Below are 27,015 nucleotides of genomic sequence, written 5' to 3'. Positions count from 1 at the left end.
TACTGTAGATGTGCAAATGCTATGCGTGAAGACATTTAGGCCTGCGTGTGCACACAGTGCCATGGAACGAAAGAAGCGATTTATGATATCATGCTTCTGACTCGATCATATTTAGAAATATTGTTGTTTGAAAATCGTGTTGTTTAACGTTTAACGTTGTTTAACGTGTTGTTTAACGTGTTGTTTAACGTTTGTTTAACGTGTTGTTTAACGTTGTTTAACGTGTTGTTTAACGTTGTTTAACGTGTTGTTTAACGTGTTGTTTAACGTGTTTTTTAACGTGTTCTTTAACGTGTTGTTTAACGTGTTGTTTAACGTGTTGTTTAACGTTTAACGTTGTTTAACGTGTTGTTTAACGTGTTGTTTAACGTGTTGTTTAGCATTGTTTAACGTGTTGTTTAACGTGTTGTTTAACGTGTTGTTTAACGTGTTGTTTAACGTGTTGTTTAACGTTTGATGAACTTGATTACCGTATTATTAAGATTAAACCTTCCATGTGTTTATGGTGAGGCTGGTTTAAGGCTCAAATGCAATGCAATTTAATCTGCTATTTCTGGAGAAGTGCAAATATGATCTGTGAGATGGTTCCATAATGTTTACAGAACATTACATTTGCAAGCAGTGTAACGGTGAGCGGACATGACCCTTTTCTCTTCATGATGGATCTTTATCCCGTTTGGATGCGCGTAAAACCCTCCATAGTCTAAGTTGCCTTGTCTGTATTATACGCCCAACGCAGCAATTACGGTGCTGTAACTGTATTTAAACATAGCCTATTTAAAACAAGTTATGGTTCCATTTGTATTAGAATTTGATTAGAATGATATACTGTCTTCTTTGGCTATATCAATAGCCTAGGGAATGTTATATCACTTATTGACTACGTTTTGCATGTCCATGTCCAGCATGAAATAAACAATACGCCTAGCCCCTATTTTAGTGAGAACGCTACAGCCTATGTTAACAATGTATTTCCATATTGAAGAAATGCAACTAGATCAATGTGGACTGCAAACATGTTCAACATATTTAGCTAATATGGGGGCAGGCTATTTAAGGAACTAGGTTATAATGGGACTAACATTCGAATTAGAGTTGACGACAACACAATACATAAAAGACGGTAAATGCACAACTTGAAGCAACCATGGAGCATGTTCTGATTGGCCAGTGAGGGGCCAAGTCTCGACACACCACAACTGGATTATTCATCAAAACCCAGCCCTTTCATGTCACCGCCAGCTATTGGGCTCATTGCATTACATTTGTTAACATAGAGCCCTTCGACATCAAGGGTTTCAGTATCAAATCATGAAACTTGTTCAACTGTAATAGGGATCCTTGTAATGTCTTTACACAAAAAGGCATGACCAAAATTGTAACATACAGAAATTGTTTATATTTTTGGTAAGATTATAATTATGTGAAAATGTCATACTGTTCAACTCCCACCTCAAGTTGAAACTAATATTTTGGCAGTTTTACAAACAAAAACCTCAATCTAAAAAGCTCTGATGCAAAAGGTTTGGCAACCTATTCTGGTTTGTCAGGCGTAAAAAAAAAAAAATGACAAAAGCAAGAATGAAAGACCACATAATTTCACATCTGATTTATCAAAAATAAATCATCTCTGTCAAACTGTTGAACTTTAAACACCATCAAAGGGTATGGTAAAGGCATCTTATAGAAGAGTGGCAGGGACCCTTAGTTATTCCCTACCCAGAAAACAGGGGATGTCCTGATGACAATCAGCTCTGTTCCCAGTTAGGTTCCTTAAAGGTTTGGGATGGTCCCAAGGGAACATTCTCTGGGGGACCTTTTTATAGTTCCTAGTTTGTCCTGAGGACATTTTTAGGACGTTGTGTCATGGTAGCCTGAAGGTCCCCTGAACATTCTTGGGATGTTGTGTCATGGTCCCCTGGACGTTTTTGTCACGTGATGGTCCCATGTGTCCTAAACCATTCTAAGTAATATAATGATATGACGGTTTTCAGGTAAGTGGTAGGCTGTACATCTAAAACAGTGTAAACATCTATAATCAATGATTACATTTGACATGATCACTTCGTACTGACTTTTCAATATGACCCCAACTTCATTTCTAACTCATGACCTCTGGATTTAGGATATGCTGATCAGGGTATGATGTGTAATGAAACTACTGAAACATTTCTTTGCGACCTTTAGGGGACGAACAGGAAACTAGACAAAAACCTCCAGGAGGGACCATGACACAACGTCCTGACAACTTTAGGCGACCATTTTGTGACATCCTGGGGATGTCCTAATGACTCATTATTGTTTGCTGGGTATCTAATTCAGAAGTTCAACATTTTATGTATGTAATTCATACTAGGCACTTAAAACCATTGATTTACAGTAGGGTCCGAAATGGTTGACACCCATAAAGATCAGTGGTGTAAAGTACTTAAGTAAAAATACTTGAAAGTACTACTTAAGTCGTTTTGGGGGGGAATCTGTACATTACTATTTATATTTTTGCCTCCCTTTACTTCACTACATTGCTAAAGAAAATAATGTACTTTTTACTCCATACATTTCCCTGACACCCAAAAGTACTCGTTACATTTTGACAGGAAAATGGTCCAATTCACACACTTATCAAGAGCACATCCCTGGTCATCCCTAAAGCCTCTGATCTGGCGGACTCACTAAACACAAGCGCTTCGTTTGTAAATTACGTCTTAGTGTGCCCCTGGCTATCCGTCAATAAAAATAAAATAAAAATAATTGTGCTGTTTGGATTTCTTAATGTAAGGAAAGTGAAATGGTTTATTTTTTATTTATTTTACCTTTATTTAACTAGGCAAGTCAGTTAAGAACAAATTCTTATTTTCAATGATGGCCTGGGAACAGTGGGTTAACTACCTGTTCAGGGGCAGAACGACAGATTTGTACCTTGTCAGCTCTGGGATTCGAGCTATACTTTTACTTTTGATACTTAAATATATTTAAGCAAATTCTTTTACTTTCGATACTTAAGTATATTATAAACCAAATACTTGTAGACTTTTACTCAAGTAGTATTTTACTGGGTGACTCTCACTTTTAACTTGAGTCATTTTCTACGAAGGTATCTTTACTTTTACTCAAGTATGACAATTGAGTACTTTATCCACCACTGTTAAAGATGAGCAAAAAATACTGTTTAAAAGAATTAAAATACTGAGCTATGTTGTATGCTCCATTTCTTTTTAAAATTATATTATTTTGTACTAAAACAATTGCTCAGAGAAATGATATTGTTTAACAAGTGATATATATCTATATATTTTACCTCCCCTTGCGAAAATAATGACACTGAGCCTTTTTCTAAAAATGTGTTATAAGATTGGAGAACACATTGGGATCTTCGACCATTCCTCCATACAGAATCTTTCCAGATCCTTGATATCCTTATTCTGCACTTATGGCCTGCCCTCTTTGATTCAAACCACAGGCATTTTCATGTCAGTCCATGAGCGCAAGATCCCTCCCAATGTGTTCTCCAACTCATAAAATATTTTATCAAAAGGCTCAGTGTCGTTATCCTCACAAGGTATTGAAAACAGGGGTGTCAATCATTTTGACCCTTACCTTTTTGAAAAAAGAATACATGACTTGTTAAACAAAATCTATTTTTTTCCGCACTATTCTATAAGTATAAAATAATATAACTGTCCTTTTTTTTGTGCATACAATATAACTCAGTAATTTAATTATTTATTTGATACGGTCATTTTTGTAGATTTTTATCAACGGTGTTAATGATTTCAGACCCCATTGTATCTTCTTGATTAGATCAATATCAATAAGTTATTCAATGAAATCTAATCAGCACGAACGGCTGCAGAACTCCTGATCAAATAAAATACATCCTGTACATACTCTTGGTTCAGCTTCTTGGTCTAAACAAACACTATCATTTTTTTTAGTGTTTTGAAGATTGATATGAGTTGCTTCCCTTTACCATGGGATTAAAAACACCACAGTGGTCAAACTGTTGGTGCTACATCTTGGTCTCACTGACTGGAGGCTTCTCGTTTTCATGCTCGTTCTCGTGGGCGATGAGCTGGTATGATTTCTTGTCTTTCTCCTCCACCACAGAGTTCCCCATCTCCGCATCCTTGGATTGTAACTCATGACGAGACAGATACTCAACAATACCTGTGCCAATCGAGTCTCCCAGCACGTTAGTGGTGGTACGCAACCTGTCTCTGTATAAAATGGAGGGAGTCCAGTTGTTAGAGATAATATACCGTACAGAAGGGGAATGTAACACTCAGAATATTACTCTTTCAGCTTTCCTACGAGGGACTCATTTTCTAAAATATTTTTCTCCCCAAAGAAAAGGCAAGGTTTGCACAGAGGCAACACTTTGGTGTGAAATTTGGCAAAGGCATGCATGCACTACTCAGCCTATTTCTTAGAGAGAAAAAAAACGGTTTATTTTCCATTGGAGGTTTGGCAAACTAAAACCAGGTGTATCATTTCACATACTGGTGGACATAATTTGTATTTAATAGGATTTATTAGGGATGTCCATTAGTTCCTGTCAAGACAGCAGCTATTCTACCTGGGGTTTATTAGGGATGTCCATTAGTTCCTGTCAAGACAGCAGCTATTCTACCTGGGGTTTATTAGGATGTCCATTAGTTCCTGCCAAGGCAGCAGCTATTCTACCTGGGGTTTATTAGGGATGTCCATTAGTTCCTGTCAAGGCAGCAGCTATTCTACCTGGGGTTTATTAGGGATGTCCATTAGTTCCTGCCAAGGCAGCAGCTATTCTACCTGGGGTTTATTAGGGATGTCCATTAGTTCCTGCCAAGACAGCAGCTATTCTACCTGGGGTTTATTAGGGATGTCCATTAGTTCCTGCCAAGGCAGCAGCTATTCTACCTGGGGTTTATTAGGGATGTCCATTAGTTCCTGCCAAGACAGCAGCTATTCTACCTGGGGTTTATTAGGGATGTCCATTAGTTCCTGCCAAGGCAGCAGCTATTCTACCTGGGGTTTATTAGGGATGTCCATTAGTTCCTGCCAAGGCAGCAGCTATTCTACCTGGGGTTTATTAGGGATGTCCATTAGTTCCTGCCAAGGCAGCAGCTATTCTACCTGGGGTTTATTAGGGATGTCCATTAGTTCCTGTCAAGACAGCAGCTACACTTCCTGGGGTCGAAATATATTAAAGCACTTACATCACATATAAAACAAAATATAAAACACTACATCATGTAACATTATTACACCACTTCATATCTACAATACAAAATATATAATACAACAATAGTATGATTATTGTTGAACACAATGGGTATGTTTAAATAACCTCAGAAAAGAAAAGTGGAAACGCTCAGCCACTCGATCCCATGCATGAGATCTTTAGAGGAATCACATGTCGATAGAATCAGAAACAGATGGATTGGGATGAATGGAATGTGAAGGGAGTTTCTCACTACCTATACTGACTGAGTCTTCCCTAAGGCTTTGGTTTCTGTCCAGAGATGGAAATTAAGCTAACCCGTTAGTCACTGGCTAGTTTTCAGACCAGGCTAGTAGAACATATATAAAATATATAAAATATAGCCAGAAATCTGTCTTCTTAAATATGGCATGGCATAGATTTTGGCTAGTGGAACAACACATGGGCTGGTAGAAACTGCAGTCTACTAGTCCAGCTCGTCAGGACCCAACATCTTAAAATTTCATCCCTGTGTCTGACACTGTCCACACAGTAAATATCCAAACTTCTTTAGAAGATGATCATATCAGTCAAACTATAAATAATTGTTACAGAAAATAGACTGTACTCACAGGAGCCAATCCACTGCAATGATGAGGGTGATGTCATCAGTGGGCAGTCCAACAGAGGTCAGCACAATCACCATGGTGACCAGTCCAGCCTGTGGTATCCCAGCTGCACCGATACTTGCTGCGGTGGCAGTGATGCTATTCCACAGGACAGAGAGACACAACCAAAGAAATAGAATAGATTAGATCAGGGTTTGCCAAACTCAGTCCTCAAAGGGTGCATGTTGTTTTTTGCCCTAGCACTACACAGCTGATTCAAATAATAAACCAATTTAGTGGGGTGTCAGGTAACCTAGTGGGGTGTCAGGTAGCCTAGTGGGGTGTCAGGTTGCCTAGTGGGGTGTCAGGTAGCCTAGTGGGGTGGCAGGTAGCCTAGTGGGGTGTCAGGTAGCCTAGTGGGGTGGCAGGTAGCCTAGTGGGGTGGCAGGTAGCCTAGTGGGGTGGCAGGTAGCCTAGTGGGGTGGCAGGTAGCCTAGTGGGGTGGCAGGTAGCCTAGTGGTTAGAGTGTTGGACGAGTAACCGTAAGGTTGCCAGATCAAATCCCTGAGCTGACAAGGTTAAAAAAACATCTGTCGTTCTGCCCCTGAACCGGCAGTCATTGAAAATAAGAATTTGTTATTAACTGACTCACCTAGTTAAAAAAACTAATTTAACATGCACTGTTTGGAGTCCTGAGGACAGAGTTTGGGAAACATTGGATGAGATGAACACACTAGCTGCCAGTCCCACCTGTTATGCCATTCTAGTTCTGTGGACACATCACTTCTGTAAGACACTTTTCCCTTAAAAGGATTAGCCCTTTTTTTTCTTCAATTTTCGCCTTAAATGACATACCCAAATCTAACCTGCATGGAGCTCAGGCCCTGAAGCAAGGATATGCATATTCTTGGTACCATTTGAAAGGAAACACTTTGTTGTTTATGGAAATGTGAAAGGAATGTAGTAGAATAGAACACAATAGATCTGGTAAAAGATAATACAAAGAAAGAAAAAAACTTGTTTTTGTATTTTTTTTGTAGCATAATCTTTGAAATGCAAGAGAAAGGCCATAATGTATTATTCCAGCCCAGGTGCGATTTAGATTTTGGCCACTAGATGGCAGCAGTGTATGTGCAACATTTTAGACTGATCAAAGGATCCATTGCATTTCTGTTCAAAATTTTGTGTCAAGATTGCCCAAATGTGCCTAATTTGTTTATTAATAACTTTTCATGTTCAAAATTGTGCACTCTCCTCAAACAATAGCATGGTATTCTTTCACTGTAATAGCTACTGTAAATTGGACAGTGCAGTTAGATTAACAAGAATTTAATCTTTCTGCCAATATCAGATATGTCTATGTCCTGGGAAATTTTCTGGTAATTTACAACCTCATGCTAATCACATTAGCCTACGTTAGCTCAACCGTCCCGTGGAAGGGACACCGATCCTTAACAAACCCTTGACTCATTCAGTTTCAAAGAAACCAACCTCTACAGCTCCTCCTTTTCCCAGAAGCTTACTAAATCCCAGAAAAATATATTTTAACTTCCATGAATTTGCATTGATGTTAGTGGGAGACTAAGCGTAAGTCATGATTCATCCCAAAGAGCTTGGTTAATGGACTGGATGGACATACCTTATAGTGAGGATCTGTCCAAAGTTCATGTCCATGTTGTTGACCTGGGCTATGAAGAGAGCCGCGATAGCTTCGTACAAGGCGGTGCCGTCCATGTTGATGGTGGCGCCCACTGGCAGCACGAAGCGTGTCACTCTCTTATCTATCCCATTGTTCTCCTCCAGACACTTAAAGGTGATGGGCAACGTGGCTGAGCTGAGGGTGAACAGGAGGAAAGGCGAGAGAGAGACAGACGAGACATTAGGAGTCAGTAAAAGTCAGATCTACTGTCTATCACCATGACAACTCACCTAGATGAGGTCCCCAACGCGGTGATGAGAGCCTGTAGGAGTCCACAGATGAAGACAAAGGGATTCTTCCGTGTGATCACAAAGTAGAGTGTGGGCAGTACCAGGAAGGCATGGATAGACAGGCCAATGATGACTGTTATTGTGTACATGCCCAACTGGCCGCCCGTTTCTGTGATGTCATCCATCTCCACTATCTTCCCAGCGATGAGAAACAGGATACCAACGGGTGCATACCTGATGCAAAACAAATGTAAAACAAATCCCACGTCAAATTTAGGCTCACAATACCAAGCGAGTGCTACATCACGTTATTGTGGTACCGTCAAGATCAACACATTTCCACTATCACATAGTACACAATACCAAGTTCTACTTTTCTTATTTTTTTAAGTATTTTCTCTTTATTGGATAGATACAGAGGTTAATTAAATGGGTGAGAGACCGGTACATTGAGATTTAAATTCCCAGCCAGTCTGTAATTCCCAACCAGTCTGTAATTCCCAGCCAGTCTGTAATTCCCAGCCACCCTGTAATCCCCAAACAATCTGTAATTCCCAACCAGCCTGTAATTCCCAACCAGCCTGTAATTCCCAACCAGTCTGTAATTCCCAGCCACCCTGTAATTCCCAAACAATCTGTAATTCCCAACCAGCCTGTAATTCCCAACCAGGTCTGTAATTCCCAACCAGCCTGTAATTCCCAACCAGTCTGTAATTCCCAAACAGTCTGTAATTCCCAACCAGTCTGTAATTCCCAACCAGTCTGTAATTCCCAACCAGTCTGTAATTCCCAACCAGCCTGTACTTCCCAATCAGCCTGTAATTCCCAACCAGCCTGTAATTCCCAACCACCCTGTAATTCCCAGCCACCTTGTAATTTGAACTCTCCGGGGTGAGGTTTCCTCTAGGTACAGATTTAGGATCTGCTTCCAGTCCCACAATCCTAAAACTGAATCAAGATCAATGTCTAGGGGCAACTTCGCCCTAAACCTAATTCAAACCATGCCTAACACTACACCACGCACCACATGATAATGGCCACCAGTCTCATGATAGCCTCGTTGAGACAGACAAAGAAGTCCTTGAGGGGCTTTCCCTGCTCCTTCATGCTGCCAATGATGAGACCGAAGCATATGGAGAACACGACCAGACCCAGGGCATTGACCCCGTTCACCTGCCCCGGGATGGGGATCACCTCCTCCCGCATGATATGCTGCCCCTGGGTCCCGTTCAAGACGAAGAGGGTATCGTTCACCGTCATCTTCACATGGACCACTCTCTTTCCGTACTGCGTTTTAAACTGTAGGGCAAAGGTGCAAAGCTTTATTGATTTTTGTTCAGTGTATATACAGTGTATTCAGAAAGTATTCAGACCCCTTGACTTTTCCACATTTTGTTACGTTACAGACTTATTCTAAAATGGATTACATAGTTTTCCCCCTCATCAGTCTACACACCATACCCAATAATGACAAAGCAAAAACTGAAATATCACATTCAGACTTTTTTCTCAGTACTTTGTTGAAGCACCTTTGGCAGCAATTACATCCTTAAGTCTTTTTGTGTATGATGCTACAAGTGTGTCTTGGACTATCATTACTGTGAAGACTTAAATTATCAAATCAATTGTCTATGTGTAATTATTACATGATTAAACTAACACCATGGGAAAATGTTGTTTAAATAGTTACTATTTCCAGAATTTAAGTCTCTCAGATATTTTCATATCTTATCGATTACAGTCACTTATTAATGTATTATCACATCATCAGTCATATTCTGAAGGTCGCAAACTCTTGGATATCAGCACGAACCCTAGTATAAATGATGAATCAGTGATATATCAATTGCTTAATTATTTATTTACTAACTAGCTAAATAATCACACAGAGAAGTACATAAATACACACAGGATAGGTTATACATTATATGTTCCTAGGCCGTCATTGACTGACTTGCCTAGTAAAATAAAGGTAAAATAAATAAATAAATAAATAAATACTTGATACAATGAAAAGTCCCTAGTGGACAAAACCAATATGACGGCTTGTTACACCAAATGAAAAGGGAGGGGCAGGTGAGAAAGAGCGGGAGAAAGAACAAAACGACTCCACTATCGTACACACAGCTGATAACTATGCTCATGGAAATGCTAATAACTTGCACATGAATGGCCGCTCATTCGAAAATAATTGCAATTTACACATTTACGATTGTATGCCTTTGTTTGATTCCTGGGACCACCGATATGATAAATGTATGCACGCATGACTGTAAGTCTCTATGGATAAAAACTTCTGCTAAATGGTATATATTATTGTATACATCTGGGATCTGTATAATATGTCATGTACACTGAGAGTAGAAAACATTAAGAACACCTGCTATTTCCATGACAGACTGACCAAGTGAAGGCTATGATCCCTTTGTGATGTCCACTGTTAAATCCACTTCAAACATGTCACACCCTGACCATAGTTTGCTTTGTATGTTTCTATGTTTTGTTTGGTCAGGGTGTGATCTGAGTGGGCATTCTATGTTATATGTCTAGTTTGTCTATTTCTAAGTTTGGCCTGATATGGTTCTCAATCAGAGGCAGGTGTTAGTCATTGTCTCTGATTGGGAACCATATTTAGGTAGCCTGTTTTGTGTTGGGTTTTGTGGGTGGTTGTTCCTGTCTTTGTGTTTTCTGCACCAGATAGGGCTGTTTAGGTTTTTCCATGTTTATTGTTTTGTATTATGTTCATGTTTAGTTTTCTTATTAAAAAACATGAACCTCAACCACGCTGCATTTTGGTCCTTCCCAGGAAGAACCCTGTTACAAAACAGTGTAGATGAAGGGGAGGAGACGGGTTAAAGAAGGATTTCTAAGCCTTGAGACATGGATTGTGTATGTGTGCCATTCAGGGAGTGAATGGGCAAGACACAATTATTTAAATGCCTTTGAAAGGGGTATGATAGTATGTGCCAGGTGCACCGGTTTGTGTCAAGAACTGCAACAACGCTGCTGGGTTTTTGACACTCACCAGTATATCAACAATGGCCCACCACCCAAAGGACATCCAGCCAAGTTGACAAAACAGTGGGAAGCATTGGAGTCAACATGGACCAGCATCCCTGTGGAATGCTTTCGACACCTTGTGGAGTCCATGCCCCGACGAATTGAGTCTGTTCTGAGGAAGGTGTTCCTAATGTTTGGTGTATTCACGATAAGCAGTGGACTTTGATATTTCCCTGTGGGTTATATTACTAGGCTTCGTTAATACTATCTGGAAATGGCACTGATCCGGGTTTCACATTGTTCCCTTTGTACAAATATGTCAGTGAGATCGATGTACGGTCCAGGTTTACATTTTGGAACAGAAAAGGACGTACCTGCTGTGTGCAAGCTTGCACAATGTTTGGAGGGAACATGTTTCTAGAAGAGAGAAACAAACCAATCAAATCTCACTACTGAAAAAAGTATTTTACTTGATTTTTATTTTCCTTTACAGTGACAAACTGATCATTCAAACTGATCATTCAAACTGATCATTCAAACTGATCATTCATGTGAATGTAAGAGAACTAGAAAACAACAACAGAACAGCAACGGGAAGCAACAACAGAACAGCAACAGGAAGCAGTATAAATTACAGTTGCGACTCTAACTCAACACCAAGTGACCTCGTTAGCCAGTTTCGGATCTCTTGGCGTAACGGTTAAGGTGTTGGGTTGACAATCGCTGGACCTGGGTTTGAGTCCCGGTCAGGGCACCACCCTGAATACACAACAATGATTATGGCCTACCTGATGAGGTCCAGGAAAGCGTCAGCAGGGCTGACCTGCTCGATCTTCTGCTGATTTTTGAATTCATCCTTGGAGCCCTTCCCAGGGTGGATGATGAGCACCATGACGATGCCGATGAAGACTGCGATGACTGTGGTGGTCATGTAGTACACCACTGCCCGCATACCCATCTTCCCAGAGGCACGGCTGTCCAATGCTGCAATGCCTGGTGGGACAAAAAGACAGCCTGGTGAGTCAGTCTGAGAATAGAGAAAACACTTGATGACAATCCCAGATCTGCCATGCTCACCAAGTTTGTGTTCCAAATGGCTCCCCATTCCCTCTATAATGACTAGGGTGCTATTGAGGACACAGGCCACCACTATCCCCTGACGTTTTCTAACACAGGAATTGAAACTAGCTGTGACTTCCAGGCTGGACTGCTTCAGCTGAGTCGCTGGACCTGAGTTTGAATCTCTTTGATGGGATGTAAAGGATGTTAAAGTGAGACATTTTTTTAAAATGTTATTCTGGGGAGGATAACATACTGGGACAATAAGCTTGCTTCAATAGCAATGACGTTAGTTAGCGACATATTTTCAGTGTCAGCAGTTCTTATGGGCTATTCCCCCCAGTTCAGCCTTTTGTGTGAATGAGATGTGATGTATGTGTTCTTTTCAGAGGTGCACTGTGTGACCCCTACATGGCCCCCAGTCTCTCTCCTCTGCTCTCCCCCTTTACACACAAATCTTATTGCCTGCAATTCTCTTTCTTTACTCCCCCCCCCCCCCCTTTCCCTTTCGGACAACCCTGGGAAAACTTGTTGACTTAGTCCAGCTTGCACAGCTACATTGATTCTCCCCCATCTCTTTGGCAACAAGAAATGCAGCCACTGCATTTTCATCCTTTAGAGTGAAATAATGACTTTCTCATTCAGAGAATGTTCATTAAACCAAAGTGCTGTACACCCTTAGGAAAAGAGTTCCAACAGGGTTCTTCAACTGGCCCCATAGGAAGAACCTTTTTGGTTGCAGGTAGAATACTCTGTGGTTCCAGGTAGAACGCTTTTGGGTTCCATGTAGAACCCTCTGTGTAAAGGATTCTACATGGAACTCAAAAGGGTTATAAATGAAACCAGAAGGGTTATTCAAAGAGTTCTAGAGGAGAGGAGAGTAGAGGAGACATTGTGATGTTAGAGCTATGCCAACTAAAATTCACAGCCATCCAGCACAATACCTATTCAGTTCCTTTAGGTCCCGGACAATGAGCATGAGGCCATTAACTCTGTATAGGATCTGTCCTAAATGGTACTCTATTCACTTAAAAGTAGTGCACTATATGGGGAATAGGGTGCCTTTTGGGATGCAAACCCAGATCTCTGGCATTAGCACAACAGACAAAAGTGAACTATTTATTTGAAGCCTGTCAGAAGTAGAAGTTCCCTGCAGGGTTCCTTCATTTATTGAACGGATGCAAATGCAGATAGTCTGTCCGATGGTCTATATTGACTTAGACCTTTTATGAACAGTGATTTTTAGGCCAATTTTTTTATGGCAAAAAAACATCTTGAAGACAACTGATCGTGCCAATCAAGGCACTGTTTAGGCCTACATTGCCAACTGTGCATCAACAGTGTGGTGTTTACTTTAAAATGAGAGATTATACATACATCCGGATGAGCAAAACAGAGGCACAGTAATTAGAGCAGCTGACGCAAAGAGGGAGAAAACAACAGAGGCCTCTCTCTCCCTCTCTCTCAATTCAATTTACATTTCAATTTAAGGGCTTTATTGGCATGGGAAACACATGTTAACATTGCCAAAGCAAGTGAGGTAGATAATAAACAAAAGTGAAATAAACAATAAAAATGTACAGTAAACATTACACTCACAAAAGTTCCAAAAGAAGAACGACATTTAAAATGTCCTATTATGTGTATATACAGTGTCGTAAAGATGTTTTTTTTTTTTTAAATGTATTGTTATTTCACCTTTACTGAACCAGGTAGGCTAGTCGAGAACACCTTTATTTAACCAGGTAGGCTAGTCGAGAACACCTTTATTTAACCAGGTAGGCTAGTCGAGAACACCTTTACTGAACCAGGTAGGCTAGTCAAGAACACCTTTATTTAACCAGGTAGGCTAGTCGAGAACACCTTTATTTAACCAGGTAGGCCAGTCGAGAACAAGTTCTCATTTACAACTGCGACCTGGCCAAGATAAAGCATAGCAGTTCGACACATACAACAACACAGAGTTACACATGGAATAAACAAACAGTCAATAAACAAACATACAGTCAATAATACAGTAGAAAAGTCTATATACAGTATGTGCAAATGAGATAGGGTTATTATTTTTTATTTTATTTTACCTTTATTTAACTAGGCAAGTCAGTTAAGAACAAATTCTTATTTTCAATGATGGCCGAGGAACAGTGGGTTAACTGCCTGTTCAGGGGCAGAACAACAGATTTGATATATAAATAAATATAGTATGGGGATGAGGTAGTTGGATGGGCTATTTACAGGTGCTGTTCGACACATACAACAACATAGAGTTGTTGGAGTAAATGGAGTACATGGAGTAAAACAAACATACAGTCAATAATACAGTAGAAAAATAAGTCTATATACAATGTGAGCAAATGAGGTGAGATAAGGGAGGTAAAGGCAATACATAGGCCATGGTGGCGAAGTAGCAATTAAAACACTGGAATGGTAGATTTGACAGTAGGTGCATGTGCAAAGTGGAAATACTGGGATTTAAATGAGCAAAATAAATAACTAAATACAGTAGGGGAAGAGGTAGTTGTTTGGGCTATTTATAAATGGGCTATGTACAGGTGCAGTGATCTGTGAGCTGCTCTGACAGCTGGTGTTTAAAGCTAGTGAGGGAGATAAGTGTTTTCAGTTTCAGAGATTTTTGTAGTTTGTTCCAGTCATTGGCAGCAGAGAACTGGAAGGAGAGGCGGCCAAAGGAGGAATTGCCTTTGGGGGTGACGAGAGAGATATACCTGCTGGAGTGCGTGCTACAGGTGGGTGCTATGGTGACCAGCAAGCTGAGATAAAGGGGGACTTTACCTAGCAGGGTCTTGTAGATGACCTGGATCCAGTGGGTTTGGCGACGAGTATGAAGCAAGGGCCAGCCAACGAGAGCGTACAGGTCGCAGTGGTGGGTAGTATATGGGGCTTTGGTGACAAAACGGATGGCACTGTGATAGACTGCATCCAATTTGTTGAGTAGGGTGTTGGAGGCTATTTTGTAAATGACATCGTTGAAGTCAAGGATCGGTAGGATGGTCAGTTTTACGAGGGTATGTTTGGCAGCATGAGTGAAGGATGCTTTGTTGCGAAATAGGAAGCTAATTCTATATTTAACTTTGGATTGGAGATGTTTTATGTGAGTCTGGAAGGAGAGTTTACAGTCTAACCAGACACCTAGGCATTTGTAGTTGTCCACATATTCTAAGTCAGAACCGTCTAGAGTAGTGATGCTGGACTGGCGGGCATGTGCAGGCAGCGATCGGTTGAAGAGCATGCATTTAGTTTTACTTGTATTTAAGAGCAGTTGGAAGCCACGGAAGGAGAGTTGTCTGACATTGAAGCTTGTCTGGAGGGTTGTTAACACAGTGTCCAAAGAAGGGCCAGAAGTATACAGAATGGTGTCGTCTGTGTAGAGGTGGATCAGAGACTCACCAGCAGCAAGAGCGACATCATTGATATATACAGAGAAGAGAGTCGGCCCAAGAATTGAACCCTGTGGCATCCCCATAGAGACTGCCAGAGGCCCGGACAACAGGCCCTCAGATTTGACACACTGAACTCTGTCGCAGAAGTAGTTGGTGAACCAGGTGAGGCAATCATTTGAGAAACAAAGGCTATTGAGTCACATCTGTTGATGTGCAAATGGTTAAAATACAAAAGGGAAAATAAATAAACATAAATATGGGTTGAATTTACAAAGGTGTTTGTTCTTCCCTGGTTGCCCTTTTCTTGTGGCAAAAGGTCACAAATCGTGCTGCTGTGATGGCACACTGTGGTATTTCACCCAATAGATATTGGAGTTTGTCAAAATTGGATTTGTTTTTGAATTCTTCGTGGATCTGTGTAATGTAAGGAAAATATGTATCTAATATGGTCATACATTTGGCAGGAGGTTAGGAAGTGCAGCTCAGTTTCCACCCCGTTTTGTGGGCAGTGTGCACATAGCCTGTCTTCTCTTGAGTGCCAGGTCTGCCTACTTTCTCAATAGCAATGTTCACTGAGTCTGTACATAGTCAAAGCTTTCCTTAAGTTTGGGTCAGTCACAGTAGTCAGGTATTCTGCCACTGTTTGGGGCCAAATAGCATTCTAGTTTGCTCAGTTTTTTTGTTAATTCTTTCCATGTGTCAAGTAATTATCTTTTAGTTTTCTCATAATTTGGTTGTGTCTAATTGTGTTGCTGTCCTGGGGCACTGTGGGGTCTGTTTGGGTTTGTGAACAGAGCCCCAGGACCAGCTTGCTCAGGGGACTCTTCTCCAGGTTCATCTTTCTGTAGGTGATGGCTTTATTATGGAAGGTTTGGGAATTGCTTCCTTTTAGGTGATTGTATAATTTAATGGCTCTGTTCTGGATTTTGATAATTAGCGGGTATCGGTCTAATTCGGCTCTGCATGCATTATTTGGTGTTTTACGTTGTACACTGAGGATATTTTTTGCAGAATTCTGCATGCAGTCTCAATTTGTTGTTTGTGAATTCTTGGTTGGTGAGTGGACCCCAGACCCTCTCTCTCTCTATCTACCTCCGTCTCTCCTTCTCTCTATCGCTGTCTCTTTCTCTCTCTCTCTACCTCCGTCTCTCTCTCTCTCTCTCTCTCTACCTCTGTCTCTCTCTCTCTCTCTACCTCCGTCTCTCTCCCTCTCTCATCTAACAGCCAACATAATTTGAAGGACAGGCAATATCAGAAATTATCTAGACATTATGGTACAATTTATCAGTAAAATATTGGTATATACACTAAACAACATATGGATATTGGCAGGAAATGGAACACGCTGTTGTACATGTCGATCGAGATCTTTCCAAACATGCTCAAAGGGTGACATGTCTGGTGAGTATGCAGGCCATTGAAGAACTGGGCCATTTTCAGCTTCCAGGAATTGTGTACAGATCCTTGCGACATGAGGCCATGCATTATCATGCTGAAACATGAGGTGATGGCGGTGGATGAATGGCATGACAAAGGGCCCCAGGAGCTCGTCACAGTATCTCTGTGCATTCAAATTTCCATTGACAAAAAGCAATTGTGTTCGTTATCCATAGCTTATGCCTGCTCATAACATAACCCCACTGCCACCATGAGGCACTCTGTTCACAACATTGACGTCAGCAAACCACTCTCCACCCGACACCATACATGCTGTCTGCTATCTGTCCGGTACAGTTGAAACCAGGATTCAACCGTGAAGAGCACACTACTCCAGCATGCCAGTGGCCATCAAAGGTGAGCATTTGCCCACTGAAGTCGGTTACGACGCCAAACTGCAGTCAGGTCAAGACCCTGGTGAAGACGATGAGCACGCAGATGAGCTTCCCTGGGACGGTTTCTGACAGTTTGTGCAGAAATGTTTTGGTTGTGCAATCCCACAGTTTCATCAGCTGTCTGGGTGGCTGGTCTCAGACGATCCCACAGGTGAAGAAGCCTGATGTGGAGGTCCACGGCTGGCATGGTTACACGTGGTCTGCGGTTGTGAGCCGGTTGGACATACTGCCAAATTCTCTAAAACAACATTGGAGGCGGCTTATGGTAGAGAAATTAACATTAAATACTCTGGCAACAACTCTGGTGGACATTTCTGCAGTCCGCATGCCAATTGCACACTCTCTCAAAACTTGAGACATTTCTGGCATTGTGTTGTGTGACAAAACTGCACATTTTTAGAGTGGCCTTATTGTCCCCCCAGCACAAGGTGCACCTGTGTAATGATCATGCTGTTTAATCAGCTTCTTTATAAACCACACCTGTCAGGTGGATGGATTATATGAGAACTGCTCACTAACAAGGATGTAAAAAAGAAAAAAAAGAAAAAAAAATTGTCCACAAAATATGAGAGAAATAAGCTTTTTGTGCATATGGAACATTTCTGAGAATATTTCAGCTCGTGAAAATGGGATCAACACTTTACATGTTGCGTTTATGTTTTTGTTCAGTATAAAAGTGTCAACCCCTTTAACTGTTGTATGGCACAATATATTTAAATGTTTCACTCTTCTTTACAATGTTGAAATTCCCGAAGTTGTACGTAACATATTTTGTACCATCAGAAGTCATATTAGCCAAGCTCAACAATATCCATCCATTTTATCACGTCCATGTTTGCATTTGATGGGATACCAAAAAGCTTCCCTACATTCTTATATTATATATCGTAGTCTGAATCAAAGTGTTTATTTCAAGTCTCAATGTGGCAGCCACCCAGTGTTAACATCGATGTCATTCTCTAACCATAGACTCCAATGTAGTCAGGCAACAAGAGTTTCCCATTTCATAGTGTAAATCAAACCCTGCGGCAGTTTTATGAGCCAATGACCAACGTAATGTTTCCTACAGCTGTTTAACACAGTATGCTAGATGAGGAAACACTTTCACAGATGTAATAATACTGATAAGATTATATATTTACAGAAAATAATTGCCCAATATGCTCCTTAATAAAGTTATTCTCTTCTTCACTGTTTTGGGGGGGTTTACTTTAGTCTACACAAAGTTCACAGTATCAAAGAGGCCCAAACTTTTCCTTTCACTTTCAATGGATTTTTCCTCCATTGTCAAATTCTGAATTATAGATTAAATTGCAACCAGTAAAAATGGGGGAAAAAACATCCCCCTTCACATTTTTAAAGTGTGAAATGCTTTTTTTGGGAAACATAGGCGCAACATATCTTACTGGAAGAGTCTCTTTTCATGACGTGAGAGAAAGGCTGCTTTGTCTCTCCAGGCTGTCTCTGCATGGCCACCGTGACCCTTGACCCTAATCGACCCTTGGCCATACTCAACCCGAGTCGGAAGCTCCTGTTGGGTGAAGAGATCGGCGACCACACAGGAGCAGCACCACCTAGTCTCACAACAACCCCTGTTCAGTTCACTCTTCCCCTTTATTACTCTCTCTCCATTCCATCTGTTCATCTGTAACTCAACACTCAATCACCTATCTTTACTCCCCCAAAACAGATCTGAAGGTTTATGCTCGATACCACAACTTCCCAGAGCTCAGTCTGAACACAGATCCTATTAAATGACAGTCTGGCTGGCTAGCTAACAAACATACTGCGCAGATGTACCTACAAATGCATTGATTAAAGATCCAATGCAGCCGTTTTTATCTCAATATCAAATAATTTCTGGGTAACAATTAAGTACCTTAGCGTGATTGCTTTCCATTCAAATGTTCAAAAATAAACAAAAATAGCTTTTAGCAAGGACTGACTGGGAGTGGTCTGATTGGGGAGGGGGAAACTGAAAACTAGTTGTTATTGGCTGAGTGGTTTGAAACTCTCTTTCTTATTGGTCTATAAACTAATTGACTGCCTGGTGATGTCACCAGGAAGGCCATAAGTCCATCCCACAAGTCTTTTCAAACAGCTCTTACATCATTTTCACTTTTCACACTATTATTCCATTTGACATTTTAGCCATTTAGCAGATGCTCTTATCCAGAGTGACTGACAGATAATGCATTTTAAGATAGCTAGGTGGGACAGCCACATATCACCTTCATAGTAAGTACATTTTCAAATGAAGCATGTGTTTTGTTAGTCCACCAGATCAGGGGCAGTAGGGATGACCAGGGATGTTCTCTTGATAAGTGCGTGAATTAGGGAATTTTCAAAATGTAATGAGTACTTTTGGGTGTCAGGGGAAATGTATGGAGTAGAAATTACATTATTTTCTTCAGGAATGTAGTGAAGTAAAAGTAGTACTGTATAGTATTTTTTACTTCACCACTACGGCATCGGTGACACTACCACGAGACGGTTGAGCTAACGTAGGCTAATGTGATTAGCATGACGTTGTAAGTAACATTTCCCAGGACATAGACATATCTGATATGGGCAGAAAGCTTAAATTCTTGTTAATCTAACCGAACTGTCCAATTTACAATAGCTATTACAGTGAAATAGTACCATGATATTGTTTGAGGAGAGTGCACAGTTATGAATTTGAAAATGTATCAATAAACCAATTAGGCACATTTGGGCAGACTTAATAAAAAATGTTTAACAGAAATACAATGGTTCATTGGATCAGTCTAAAACTTCACATACACTGCTGCCGTCTAGTGGCCAAAATCTAAATTGCACCTGGGCTGGAGTAATACATGATGGCCTTTCTCTTGCATTTCAAAGATGATGGTACAAAAAATTACAAAAGAACGGTTGTTTTTTCTTTGTATTATCCTGTACCTGATCTATTGTGTTATATTCTCCTACATTCCTTTCACATTTCCACAACCTTCAAAGCGTTTCCTTTCAAATGGTACCAAGAATATGCATATCCTTGCTTCAGGGCCTGAGCTTCAGGCAGTTAGACTTGGGTATGTCATTTTAGGCGAAAATTGAAAAAAACCAGTCTGATCCTTAAAAGGTTTTTAAGTACTTTACACCACTGTACAAACTAGAGGGATTTCTTGAAGAGCTTTGGTCTGAAAACACAGAGCGTTGTTTACTATCCTGTATCATGTGACATTAGCTCAGAGGATATGTTAATGAAGAGCTGCACGGTACAAAGCATGTTATTATAGGCCAAGAAGACTTCAAGGGAACTGGGCCAGCCCTCTGTCTCACTCACTGTGAGCAACCACTCAGAAGCCACATGCATAACGCCCACTCCTTGTCAAATACAAATAAGCAGACACGACCAGGTACGAGCCCATCCGGAATCACTGATGTTTTGGTTTGACTTTGTACATTGGCTAAGAATTGGGACAAAGAAATACAAATATCTGTCTTTGGAACATGACCTAAGGTAATTTAGAAGAACATCTGGACCCCAAAAAACATGCACTGGTAAACATGGAATAGTGTTTGCTCTCAGGTTAGGTCCTAAATACCACCTTATTCTCCTAAATAGTGTACTTGGCCTGAAGAAAAGAAGTTCACTATATAGGGAATAGGGTGCCATTACGACGTGACCTCAGAGGTACATGGTAAAGTCAAGAAACAACAAAGTGTTCACCTAAATCACATAGCAATATCTATCAATATATACTGAACACAAATATAAACGCAACAATTTCAAAGATTTTACTGAGATAAAGTTCATATGAGGAAAATCCTAATCTCTAGATTTCACATGACTGGGCAGGGATGCAGCTATGAGTGGTCCTTGGAGGGAATAGGCTTACCCACTGGGGAGCCAGAACTAGCTAATCAGAATATGTTTTTCTGGACAAAAGGGCTTTACCACAGACAGAAATACTCCTCAGCACCCACCCAATGACGATTCCGCAGGTGAAGAAGCCGGATGTGGAGGCCCACGGCTGGCGTGAGGCCGGTTGGACATGCTGCCAAATTCTCTACAACGACATTGTAGGCAGCTTATGGTAGAGAAATTAACATTAAATTCTCTGGCATCAGCTCTGGTGGACATTCCTGCAGTCAGTATGCCAATTGCACACTCCCTCATATCTTGACACATACAGTATTTGGCATTAACAAAACTGCACATTTTAGAGTGGCCCTTAATTGACCCCAGCACAAGGTGCACCTGTGTAATGATCATGCTGTTTAATCAGCTTCTTGATATGCCACATCTGTCAGGTGGATGGATTATCTTGACAAAGGAGAAATGTTCACTAACAGGGATGTAAACAAGTTGTGCACAAAATTTTGGAAAAGTGGTCTCATCTAAAGGCTACAGTGCATTCAGAGAGTATTCAGACCCCTTCCCCTTTTCCATGTTTTGTTACATTACAGCCTTATTCTAAAATGGATTGAATAAAAAAAAATCCTCATCATTCTACACACAATACCCCATAATGACATCACAAACCCCATAATGACATCACAATACCCCATTATGACATGGCGAAAACAGGTTTTTAGAACTTTGTGCAAATGTATTAAAAATAAAAAACAGTAAGCATTCAGACCCTTTGCTATGAGACTCGAAATTGAGCTCAGGTGCACCCCGTTCCCATTGATCATCCTTGAGGTGTTTCTACAACTTGATTGGAGTCTACTGTACCTGTCGTAAATTCAATTGATTGAACATTATTTGGAAATGCACACACCTGTCTATATAAGGTCCCACAGTTGACAGTACATGTCAGAGCAAAGACCAAGCCATGAGGTCGAAGGAATTATCCTTAGAGCTCAGAGACAGAATTGTGCCGAGGCACAAATCTGGGGAAGGGTACCAAAATATTTCTTCAGCATTGAAGGTCCCCACGAACACAGTGGCCTCCATCATTCTTAAACGGAAGAAGTTTGGAACCACCAAGACTCTTCCTAGAGCTGGCCGCCCGGCCAAACTGAGCAATCGGGGAGAAGGGCCTTGGTCAGAGAGGTGACCAAGAACTCAATGGTCACTCAGACAGAGCTCCAGAGTTCCTCTGTGGAGATGGGAGAACCTTAGAAGGACAACCATCTATGCAGCATTCCACCAATCAGGCCTTTATGGTAGAGTGGTCAGGCCGAAGCCGCTCTTCAGTAAAAGGAACCTGACAGCCCGCTTGGAGTTTGCCAAAAGGCACCTAAAGGATGCTTAGACCATAAGAAACAAGATTATCTTGTCTGATGAAACCAATATTGAAGTCCTTGGTCTGAATGCCAAGCATCACGTCTGCAGGAAACCTGGCACCATCGCTACGGTGAAGCAGGGACTGGGGGACTAGTCAGGACTGAGGGAAAGATGAACTGAGCAAAGTACAGGGAGATCCTTGATGAAAACCTGCTCCAGAGCATTCAGGACCTGAGACTGGGGCGAAGGTTAATCTTCTAACAGGACAATGACTCTAAGCACACAGCCAAAACAACAAAGGACTGGCTTCAGGACTAGTCTCTGAATGTCCTTGAGTTGCCCAGACAGATCCCAGACTTGAACCAGAACGAACATCTCAAGAGAGACCTGAAAATAGCTGTGCAGCGACGCTCCCTGTCCAACCTGACAGATCTTGAGGAGATCTGCAGAGAAGAATGGGAGAAACTCCCCAAATACAGGTGTGCTAAGCTTGTAAAGTCATGCCCAAGAAGACTCGAGGCTACAATTACTGCCAAAGTACCGAGTAAAAGGTCTGAAAATTTAAATGTGATATACGTTTATTATTTTGAATAAATTAGCACAATTTATACAATGTTTTTGCTTTGTCGTTATGGGGTTTTGTGATGTCATTATGAGGTATTATGTGTATATTGATGAGGAAACTTTTCATCTGTGTTTTTAGGGCAGTAGTAGCAGTTAATTTATTATAGCTGCTTGTCCAGCTAAACCATTCATGTTTTCTCAGCAGTAGTATCGCAACAGTATAGACGATGTTGGTAGAGTTAAAGCCATGGTATGAGCAGTGGGCACGCTCCTGGATGAAGTACAGATCTAGGATCAGCTTCCTCTTCCCTAAACTTCACCCAACTCCAGTGTGGTGTGGTGGAACAGGCGGTTCCTCGTCTAACCTGTGATGAGACTGGACACCAGCAAGGGAAGCACCAGCATCTGCAGCATCCTCATCAGCAGCTCTCCAGGAAATGAGAAATACTTCACCTCGCGGTAGGTCATCTTGTACGGCCGCAGTGCAAATCCCAGCCCTATACCTGTCAAATAAAATAAACAACCTCATCTATATAATAGCCTGACTGGAACAGATGCATGCAATTATCCATCCACAATAATCCCACAGATGTATATCTCGTTAAAGAGATCTACACTGAGTGGACAAAACATTAGGAACACCTACTACCACACCCTGTTCAAAGGCACTTATATGTTTAGTCTTGCTCATTCACCCTCTGAATGGCACACATACACAATCCATGTCTCAAATGTCTCAAGGCTTAAAAATTCTTCTTTAACCCGTCTCCTCCTCTTCATTTACAGTGATTAAAGTGGATTTAACATCAATAAGGGATCATAGCTTTCACTTGGATTCACCTGGTCAGTCTATATCATGGAAATAACATGTTTTGTCCACTCAGTGTATATGGGATTGAAAAAAGGCTTCCGTTTGTACGAAAACTCCTAACACAAGTTGAGGATATGTCCCAAATGACACCCTATTTTGCCTATATAGTGCACTACTTTTGACCAGAGCCTACGGTCGTAGTGCACAATATAAGGTATAGGGTGTGATTTGGACCACTCTATTAGTGTGATCCTGAATTTCAACATGACTCCAGGTGGCAGGGTTAGGGTTCAGGAAAGGAGGAGCAGGCACTTCAATTGACCCTTTCTCTGGGGGTGTGTGTGGAATTCTATCACAGAGCTTTTCCCTGCTATGATCCTGCTGGGATAGGCTAAGGGGTTAATGGGTAGAGGTTAGAGGTTAGAGGTTAGTGAAGGGTTCCTCCACTCACTTCATCTGACTCGCCATTATTCTTCCCTGGGAGCATGAAGGCATGGTGGGAAGCTACACTGCTATCAGATGCACTGATGTCACAACAGATTATCAATCGTGACCAAATTCTCCCATTTTGCATGATGTGAGAAGGAGAATATGAAAACATTGATTCTAAGTGGAGAACCAACCTTCAACACAATGCATTTTTTTTAAAGGAAATCTAATAATGTGTTTGTTTGTGTGTGTTTGTTTGTGTGTGTGTGTGTGTGTGTGTGTGTGTGTGTGTGTGTGTGTGTGTGTGTGTGTGTGTGTGTGTGTGTGTGTGTGTGTGTGTGTGTGTGTGTGTGTGTGTGTGTGTGTGTGTGTGTGTGTGTGTGTGTGTGTGTAAGAGAGAGAGAGAGAGAGGATTATGAAGAAATTAATACCAACTCTGTTCATCCTGGCCCTTTCTCATTTCTCAAACTAAAAGGCTAAAAGACACAACACTTGCCGATGATGACCGCAGCGACAGTGAAGATCACAAAGGCGTTTCTGCGGAAGAAACCCTTGACGTCATCCTTAGTGACACTCTCCACCCTCTGCACAGCCTTCAGGGAACGGGACTGGAGGCCATCGCGGATCTGTCTGACTCGGCTTCGGGTCTGCGGGTTCTCCCCGTTGCTCTTGGTCATAGTTGCTGGTAGTGCTGTTGCTGGTACCACTATATTCCCAGCACCTGTGAGGACCTATAGATCCTGATTCTGTGTCCGGATCCCCACACTGGTCTTAGAGCTGAGATGAGACAATCTGGGGAGGGAAGGAGGGTGGAAAATGTAAGAGAAGAAGAGGGCTATAATATGTATTTGTTTAATTCATGTTTTATTGTCACATACACCAGATAGGTGCAGTGAAATGCATTGTTTTACTGGGTCAGCCACTCCTGGAGCAAATTAGGGTTAAGTGCTTTGCTCAAGGCACATCCACAGATTTTTCATCTTGTCAGCTCAGGTATTCAAACCAGCAACTTTCAGTTACTGCCACCCCAAATCATCACACTTACCAACCACAATCTCTGGACCAAAACCTGGTGCAAAGCCCACCAGTGGAAACGTACCATAATGATCCATTGAAAAATCCCTATTAAGTATCAGACAATTAAAACCCCCAAAACTGTACAGTGTGTAGACCTCCATGTTCCAATGATAATCACACATTAAACTCTCAAGGGGCCAAGTGGGAATGAACAGAAAGAAAAGGGAACTTTCCCAAAACAACATCAAATGACATGGATTGGATAATATTTTCACAGGAAGTAAGTCATATAAAACACCCTGGGGCGGCAAGGTAGCCTAGTGGTTAGAGTGTAGAGGCGGCAGGGTAGCCTGGTGGTTAGAGTGTAGAGGCGGCAGGGTAGCCTAGTGGTTAGAGTGTAGAGGCGGCAGGGTAGCCTAGTGGTTAGAGCGTTGGACTAGTAACCGAAAGGTTGCCAGTTCATATCCCGAGCTGACAAGGTACATATCTGTCGTTCTGCCCCTGAACAGGCAGTTAACCCTCTGTTCCCAGGCCGTCATTGAAAATAAGAATTTGTTCTTAACTGACTTGCCTGGTTAAATAAAGGTAATAATAATATATATATAACCTAAAGAAAGTCATTGATCTGATCACCAATAATTTACTTTTAGATTTCAGTTTTAGGTGAACATCTGTGATATATACTGTATGTACGTACACAAAATATATAAAATAAAGATGAATATATCTGAACTGAAAATATAAGGAATATAGACAAGTTCTTTATGCAGTAGCTGTTGTAGTGTAGGAGCCAGCCTGGTCTCATAGACTAGACGTAACAGAGTAAATTTAAATCCGAGATGCTGAAATTAGCATAGTATATTTGGTATGGTTACATATGACAGACGGTTACATATAACGAACGTCTAGCAATGCAAAGGTTGCATGTTTCGAACCCTAACCTTAGCCCTAGCCTAGCTAATGTTAGCTACCCAGATAACATTAGTCACAACTATTTGAAATTCGTGGCATTTCATACGTTTTACAAATTCGTAACATATTGTACAAATTATAATTCGCAACATGATATAAGAAATGGATGATGGACATTCAAAAATTAAGACATACCATAGTAAACGTAACATATCATGCAAATTGGACTTTTCTTGATTTACTTTTACTATGTTACGTCTACCCCTGAGTCCAGGTTGGCTACATTGCTCGGGCTACAATGAAACAACATAGAACTGAAGGAAGCAAAACTCCACTGCCTTAGTAATGCCACATGTGGAATCACAGAATGTTTTTGTTCAGTCTGAGCTGCCAGATAGTGAGTAACCAATAGAAAACAACCAATAGTGAACTGCCAGATAGTGAGTAACCAGTAGAAAGCAACCAATAGTGAACTGCCACATAGTGACTAACCAATAGTGAGTCATGAGTAAACAGTAGCATGGTTCAGCCAGTGGTTCAGTCAGATAAACACATTTTAAAAAGTGTGAAAAGAGTTGCTACTGTACCTTTAAACTTTGGGATACCTTCCTTTAGGGAGTCATTTCTTGGCCTTTGCAGGGTTATTTGGGGTAAATCTCAGTCAATAAACAACAGAGAAGAGTAGCTCTTTAAGTCGGATCTGGTACAACCAGTGCTGGAGAGGAGGGAGAGAGGGAATGAGGGAGAGAGGGAATGAGGGAGAGAGGGAATGAAAGGGCCAGTGAGCGAATGGAGGGAGGTGGTGCACAAACCTCTCTCACACGCTGGAGGCTCACTGAAGAGGGAGGAGATTGTAATCTCCTCCAAGGAACACCTCCCTTTCAGACAGAGGGGCTTGAGGGAATAATGAGGTTTTGCCACAGCAGGGAAAAAGAGGCCTTCTTAATTTTCTTCTTTCACATGCTTTTCAAGCTTCGTCAGTTCAGCTTGATTGGACATGAAAAAGCAGAATCAGACACGAGACCAACAGCTGTGCTATAGCCATCTAAAATATGGACGGAGCTTCCTTTTGTT

At 41.3% G+C, this 27,015-nt stretch overlaps 1 protein-coding gene across 1 annotated transcript; it reads right to left on the bottom strand.

Moving 5' to 3' along the window:
- Positions 1-1,376: 1,376 nt before the first annotated feature.
- On the bottom strand, positions 1,377-26,714 carry LOC135513811 (excitatory amino acid transporter 1-like). Its single transcript, XM_064936794.1, has 10 exons — positions 26,529-26,714; positions 24,509-24,804; positions 23,138-23,275; positions 11,508-11,712; positions 11,094-11,136; positions 8,744-9,018; positions 7,720-7,953; positions 7,430-7,624; positions 5,815-5,949; positions 1,377-4,217 (listed from the first exon to the last, which is right to left on the bottom strand). The coding sequence occupies exons 2-10, from the start codon at positions 24,687-24,689 to the stop codon at positions 4,010-4,012; spliced, it is 1,614 nt and encodes a 537-aa protein (XP_064792866.1). The 5' UTR covers positions 24,690-24,804; positions 26,529-26,714; the 3' UTR covers positions 1,377-4,009.
- Between the last annotated feature and the right edge of the window lie 301 nt (positions 26,715-27,015).

The sequence above is a fragment of the Oncorhynchus masou genome, chromosome 1, assembly GCF_036934945.1.
Source record: "Oncorhynchus masou masou isolate Uvic2021 chromosome 1, UVic_Omas_1.1, whole genome shotgun sequence".
NCBI classification, from domain to species: domain Eukaryota; kingdom Metazoa; phylum Chordata; class Actinopteri; order Salmoniformes; family Salmonidae; genus Oncorhynchus; species Oncorhynchus masou.
The sequence above is the reverse complement of the archived record's forward strand: the minus strand, read 5'-3'. Positions and strand labels throughout refer to the sequence as shown.